Source organism: Eleutherodactylus coqui, chromosome 13, assembly GCF_035609145.1.
Source record: "Eleutherodactylus coqui strain aEleCoq1 chromosome 13, aEleCoq1.hap1, whole genome shotgun sequence".
NCBI classification, from domain to species: domain Eukaryota; kingdom Metazoa; phylum Chordata; class Amphibia; order Anura; family Eleutherodactylidae; genus Eleutherodactylus; species Eleutherodactylus coqui.
The window spans coordinates 4,593,353-4,600,117 of record NC_089849.1 but is presented as its reverse complement, the minus strand read 5'-3'; the positions used below and the strand labels follow the sequence as shown (position 1 = coordinate 4,600,117).

At 52.0% G+C, this 6,765-nt stretch overlaps 1 protein-coding gene across 1 annotated transcript; it reads left to right on the top strand.

Moving 5' to 3' along the window:
* The first annotated feature begins 524 nt into the window (after window positions 1-524).
* LOC136588308 (filaggrin-2-like) lies at window positions 525-2,697 on the top strand. The gene is made up of 2 exons (XM_066587417.1): window positions 525-582; window positions 1,730-2,697. Exons 1-2 carry the CDS (start codon window positions 525-527, stop codon window positions 2,695-2,697), a joined length of 1,026 nt encoding a protein of 341 aa, XP_066443514.1.
* Window positions 2,698-6,765: the final 4,068 nt, after the last annotated feature.

Genomic DNA, 6,765 nt, shown 5'->3' with positions numbered 1-6,765 from the left:
TGGAGCCGCTGCACCTTCCATATGTTGCAGGAATTAAGCATTTCTCGCTCCCTTATACTAAAGAAAGGAAGGAAAGAAGAACATTCCCAAACCCAGACACCGTTGGATAGATTTTGAGCTCCCGAGTACATGCTCCGCTCCCTCTTCTGCTCTCTCATCTGTCATTAGCAACAACTGATGGGTATTGGCGGCCGCCTGCTGATCCCTGGTGGAACGCAGAGTGGCCGCTACTGTGCTTTGCAGCAGCTGTGGTCACATGGAGGAATCCCGCGCCAGCACAGGGGCTCCTCAGAGTTTTTCCTGAGCCTTGGTGACTCCGACCAAGGACAGAGAAATGTACGATTTAATATACCTTCATTAAAGAGAGCGAACCCAATCACCAAAATGTTGGAAATGCTTAAAGCAGTAGCCTCACAGGACAGAGGATAACTAGCTGATTGGTGGAAATCTGGCTGCAGGCACCCTCACTGACCACAAGTGGATGTCCCAAAGGGTTACAAATACAGTAGGGCACCACTGCTACAATGAATGGAGTGGGAGTGCACATTCAGGGACCTTCAGGACCCCCTGTTCTTGGGATCGGTGAGCAGTCCAGTGGTCAGACCCCCATCCATCAGCTAGTTATCCTCTGTATTTGGTTAGGCCAGTGTTCCCCACCTCCAGCCCTCAGAGCACAACAGGGCAGGTTTTCAGGATTTCCTCAGTGTTGTACGGGTGATGTAATTATTGTCGGTGCCTGAGCCATTGCCACAGCTGTTCTTACTACAGGATATCCTAAAAACACGACCTGTTGGTGGTCCGGAGGACTGGAGTTCCGAAGCACTGGGTTAGGGGATCACTTCATTTGGCGAGACAACACCTTTAAAGGGGTTATTGGGACTTTTTGGATTTTTTCTATTGATGACTTGTATTCAGGATGGATCCCTGTTGCTCACCTGCCGCTGTCACTATGGAAAGCACAAGAAGCAAATTGTGCTGACCATAGCGCAGCGGTCCGGGTTGATATTGCATTGAATTCAATAGGAGGAGCTATGCCTGCAATATCAACCCAGGCCGCTGCGCCATGATCAGTGGACTCCCGACGATCATATACTGATGATCTAATCTAAAGACAGGTCAGTCGTAGAAAAAATCCAAAAAGTTTCAGACAACCCGTGCAACGTCTTTTGTTGACATATCAGCAGTTTTTTTCTGTTTCTTGAGACATCAACCCGCACCTAATATCCTGGGTTTGGGAGGGTCGGCGATGTTCCTCGGTGCCAGGTCTGTTCCCTAAAACAAATGCAGCCTGCAGATCACAGATAGTCCTGCAAATTGCATTGCTTCACAGTAGACTGCCCTTGAGCAGCCGTTGAGGGCCAGATTAGCGCCCACCTAGTACTGTAGGTAGCAGATCCTGTGAATTTAGCACGCTCTGTGTCTGAGGGTGTCTAGTAGTCTTTCAAGAACGTCCTTTCTGGTGATCATTCAGCTGTTTGTGTTTAGAGGACCCCTCCTTGCTGCACTTCCTAGGGAGTGTGCCTTGCACATGTCAATATCCATCCCTGCACTCCGCGAGGCTGAAAGTCTCCACCATCAACATGTGGTAAAGATTGTGTCAGGATCAGCGGATGTGGACCTGCTGTGCTACACTCTGGTTTGACTGTGGGCCAAGTCCAGAAGCCACACCTGAGGTACCTCGGTCTTCACCCCACCAGTTGAGATCAGGGCTTCGATGTGGTGTACGCAGGTCATTACACTAGAAGTAAGGCCCAGAGGTCGGGGCACTCGGAACAGGCCCAGAGGTCGGGGCACTCGGAGCAGGCCCAGAGGTCGGGGCACTCGGAGCAGGCCCAGAGGTCGGGGCACTCGGAGCAGGCCCAGAGGTCGGGGCACTCGGAGCAGGCCCAGAGGTCGGGGCACTCGGAGCAGGCCCAGAGGTCCGGGCACTCGGAGCAGGCCCAGAGGTCCGGGCACTCGGAGCAGGCCCAGAGGTCCGGGCACTCGGAGCAGGCCCAGAGGTCCGGGCACTCGGAGCAGGCCCAGAGGTCCGGGCACTCGGAGCAGGCCCAGAGGTCCGGGCACTCGGAGCAGGCCCAGAGGTCCGGGCACTCGGAGCAGGCCCAGAGGTCCGGGCACTCGGAGCAGGCCCAGAGGTCCGGGCACTCGGAGCAGGCCCAGAGGTCCGGGCACTCGGAGCAGGCCCAGAGGTCCGGGCACTCGGAGCAGGCCCAGAGGTCCGGGCACTCGGAGCAGGCCCAGAGGTCCGGGCACTCGGAGCAGGCCCAGAGGTCCGGGCACTCGGAGCAGGCCCAGAGGTCCGGGCACTCGGAGCAGGCCCAGAGGTCGGGGCACTCGGAGCAGGCCCAGAGGTCGGGGCACTCGGAGCAGGCCCAGAGGTCGGGGCACTCGGAGCAGGCCCAGAGGTCGGGGCACTCGGAGCAGGCCCAGAGGTCCGGGCACTCGGAGCAGGCCCAGAGGTCCGGGCACTCGGAGCAGGCCCAGAGGTCCGGGCACTCGGAGCAGGCCCAGAGGTCCGGGCACTCGGAGCAGGCCCAGAGGTCCGGGCACTCGGAGCAGGCCCAGAGGTCCGGGCACTCGGAGCAGGCCCAGAGGTCCGGGCACTCGGAGCAGGCCCAGAGGTCCGGGCACTCGGAGCAGGCCCAGAGGTCCGGGCACTCGGAGCAGGCCCAGAGGTCCGGGCAGGCAGGAGAATAGTCATTATAACAAGCCGAGGTCAGGAGTGGAGAATGCAGCCAATGTCAGAAACCAGGAATTCAGCACAAGGTAGAAGCACCTTCAGCCAACAAAGGAGACTTAAAGCTTCCTCCTTAGGAGTGTCAGATATAACCTGAGGTGCTGCATGATTGTCAGGGAACCGAACAGTAGGGCGTGTGCTGGCCTTTTAAGAGTGTGAGCCTGTGCTTAGAAAGACAAGTGGGAGGGCCTTCACACTTGGGATCGCGATATCGCTGTGGTTTTTTCAACGCAAATGTCAATAGGACTTTCTGATGTTAAAAACATATCACACAAAAATCGCAGGTTTGTACCTAGCGGTTTTTGTGCGATGTGTGAGATGATATATTTAGGGGTGCCAGCCGCATTAACGGGGTTGAATCTTCAGAAAATCTCTATTGAACCATTAGCAGACCTTCCAACAAAAGTGGGACAACTGTAGCGGTGTGCGGTGCGTAGAGCAGTGCAGCAAATATTAGGGAGGCTACACTCCTTTTACGTTAAGCCACGCCCTCTGTATCCCTTAATAGTGCCCTTCAGTGCCCCCCTCACAGCGATAGTGACCGAATCCGGGATGGTTAGGACACATGCAGATGTAGTGCAGTAAACCAGTTATAGGATGAGCTTCAGGTCTGCTAAGAGGACAAAAAAAATGTAAATAAAGTTTAAGGTACAAAAAAAAATTCTTCCCAACAAAACTACTATTTTTTAAGGAAAACAAATGTCGGTTACGTGTGACGAAGAGCGGCACCGCGTAGATATAACGGTACATGTGTAATACCGCAGGGGAACAAATAATATGCCAGCACTGCTCTTCATACGCCTCCTAAAACACGCGATAAAAAATTACCAAAAAGTCGCATACAGCCTAAAATGGTACAAATGGAAACTACAACTGGCCCCGCAGTAGACACGCCCCCACGCAGCTCTGCGAGTCGGGAATGATAAATGTTAGGGGTCGTTCAATGCCGCGATGTAAAGACACATTTTTTTTAAAGAGTTTTACTGTGCAAAATAGTTTTAAAAAATTAAGAAAAAAAATTGTGTTGACCGCACTGACCCCATGAATAAAGCCAACATTATTTATACAGAACGTCCCGAGCGCAGGTCTCCACCATAGGAATGCACGACGCTCAGAGTTTGGGTCAGGAGACCCGAAGTCGAGCTGCGCCACACTTTTGTATTACGGACACAAAACGGAGGCCAAAGCAGTGTATCACCGGCTTTATGGTCTCACAAGACTATAGTAACACTACAACTCCCAGCATGTACTGGATGTCTGGAACTGTCAGGGCATACTGGAAGTTGTAGTTCTATCAAAATCTCAACAGGTGGAAGGCCCTAAAGTTTGATAGAACTACAACTTCCAGTATGCGTTGACAGACTAATAGCATGCTGGGAGTTGTAGTTGGTTGAACTCCCCAATCATCCCTCCTCCGCTGGCATTATTCCCATTCACTCCCCTCTCCCTATATGTGAATCTGGAGGTGGAGATGCTCCTCTCGTAGCTCCACTGGAGGCTGCTGATAAATGACATGATGAAGGACCTGCGGTGGTCATGTGACTGTGATTTCATGGCAGCTCCTTCAACCACTGTAGCCTCAGTCACTGCTCTGACAATACAGGCTATATAACAACACAAGGGGGTATCATCAGTGCGGTTTGCTGCGTAGCGAGGACCGGTCCCGGGAATCTGCGCTGCCCAACAGATTACCAGCCCTGGGCTGCAGAGGATCCCTTTCTAGTGTTTGACTGACTAAGTGGGGGAGGAGTCAGGACCACCCTGGACTGCGGGACGGCGTCCCATGTGCGGGCCTGTTGGGAGGCATGCTATTAGTATTTTAATAAGGTCCTATTACATGGATCAATCTGAGGCGTGCAAAGAGCGCTGATCAACGACATCGACACTCGTTTAAAAACCCCTTTCCACGGGCCGATGCGCTGAACGATCGCTGAGATGACAAAATCCCACAGAATCTGCAAACTCCTGAAATCCTCTGTGCCGCTCTTTCCGCTGAAATATACAATGGAGACCTAAGCAGTCCAGGAGGGGTTAATGGTGAAGTAGAGCGCACAATGCGGCTAGTAATTCGCAGCGCAGGCCACCAGATCAGCCCTCACCCCTCGGTGACAGCACATCTGCTGCAGGTTCACAGATGTCTTGTACATATTCATTAGGTCACCAATGAGCTTCTGTTCGGCGCTCCGATTATAAATAGCCGGCTCCTATTTACGCACATTCAGCCTTATTTTGATCACAGTCGCCCCCCGCAAACATATTTCTTGGTTGCTCAGAGACGCGGCGCACCGAGCTCGCTGCAAGCAAACAGGCTGCATGTGTTTGTGTTTATAGACACAGATTCATTGTGACAGCGCGGAGGGTGAGTCAGAGCTCGCCCGGCCGGGCGCGATCCAGCTGGAGACACTCACTGGACAAAAATGTCAAGGAAACCACTGGAACATTTCGATGTGCGCAGGCCAAGATAGGCAGCCCAACCCGAGCAAACAGCACCAGGCCCCAGACGCTGCAGTCATGCCTCCTGTAACCGGGCAACGACTTGTTTGCCGACCAAAGGTGACAGCGAAGAGCCATTTTTATGAATGAAGTCAGTGATGGAGCAGAGGACGCCAAACCACTGGCTGGGGGTGCAAAACCAGCAGACACCAGGCAGTGAGGATGCAAACTACTGGAGATGAGGGAGGCTGGGGATTATGGGTAAGGAGCAGGAGCGCCGAACCACCAGACACTAGCGGGTAAGGGTGCCCCTGGACACGTGCAGTACCCAATAAATGGGCACATAAGTGAGAATTCTTAGGGAGCCACAAGGGCGCATTCTACAAAGACCTCTTGAATCTTGGTGGATCTGCTCTTGAGGTCCACATACCCCACAAGGGTCCTCGTTAATAGATGGGGTGCTTATGGTGTCTTCAGCATAACGGACTCCATCATCTCATTGGCTTTGCATTACATTGCAGGATTTCACCAATCTAGAATTACACAACGTCAGCGCGTCCGACAATGACGAGCACAAAGCAAAATCAATGTGGACACAGGAGGAAGAAACCTCAACCCCGAAGCTGTCATAACACAGAATACAACCCCCAGAGCTGAACCTCCAGAGGGGGCAAGAATGGAATAGTATGAAGCATGAATAATGCAGCGCCGGCCCAGCGTGTCACAATGGATTACCCTCTCTGATACATTGTGTCTCATTCAGTAACACTTCAGCCCGCAGTCTGGGGGAGGAGAAGGAAATCCAAGAAGTGTTTGTGGATCCAAAGAGAACATTCACATCTGGAGAAGATGCAGAAAATTGGTTGTTCCTTTTGTGATATAGACTGAGAATCTCTCCACCTGAGGTCACATGCAGGGGGTCAACGACTCCTATAAATATCAGAACCCCCAAAATGTAGACTGATAATATTCAGGGAGCAGACAGGGGTGCCCGTACCATAAAGCAAACTGAGATTGATGTCTGAGGTGGCAGTCTGCAGGACATCAGAAGGGCGCGGGTTACTACCGAACTGGAGCTACAGAGCAAGTGAGTTAAATGCTTCTTGGGTTGCTATTACTATTCACTATTACTACTGAGACCACTATGGGGGACAGAATTACTACTAGGGCTAATATGGGGGTCACTAATACTACTGGGGTCACTATGAAGATCACTATTACTATTGGGGTCACTATAGGGGACACAGTTACTACTGAGGCAATAATGGAGTCATTATTACTACTAGGGCCACTATGAGAGTCACCATGACTACTGGGTTCCATATGGGGCTCACTATCAATACTGCAGCCACTATGGGGGTTGGTATTACTACTGGGGCCACTGTGGGGTCACTAATACAACTGGAGCCACTATGGGGTACACTATTACTGCTAGGACCACTAAAGGATTACTATTACTACTGGGGCCACTATGGGTGTCACTATTACTTCTGGGACCACTATAAGGGACACTATTACTACTAGGTCCATTATGTGGATCACTATTACTAGTTGTGCCAATATGGAATTACTATTACTACTGGGGCCAGTATAAG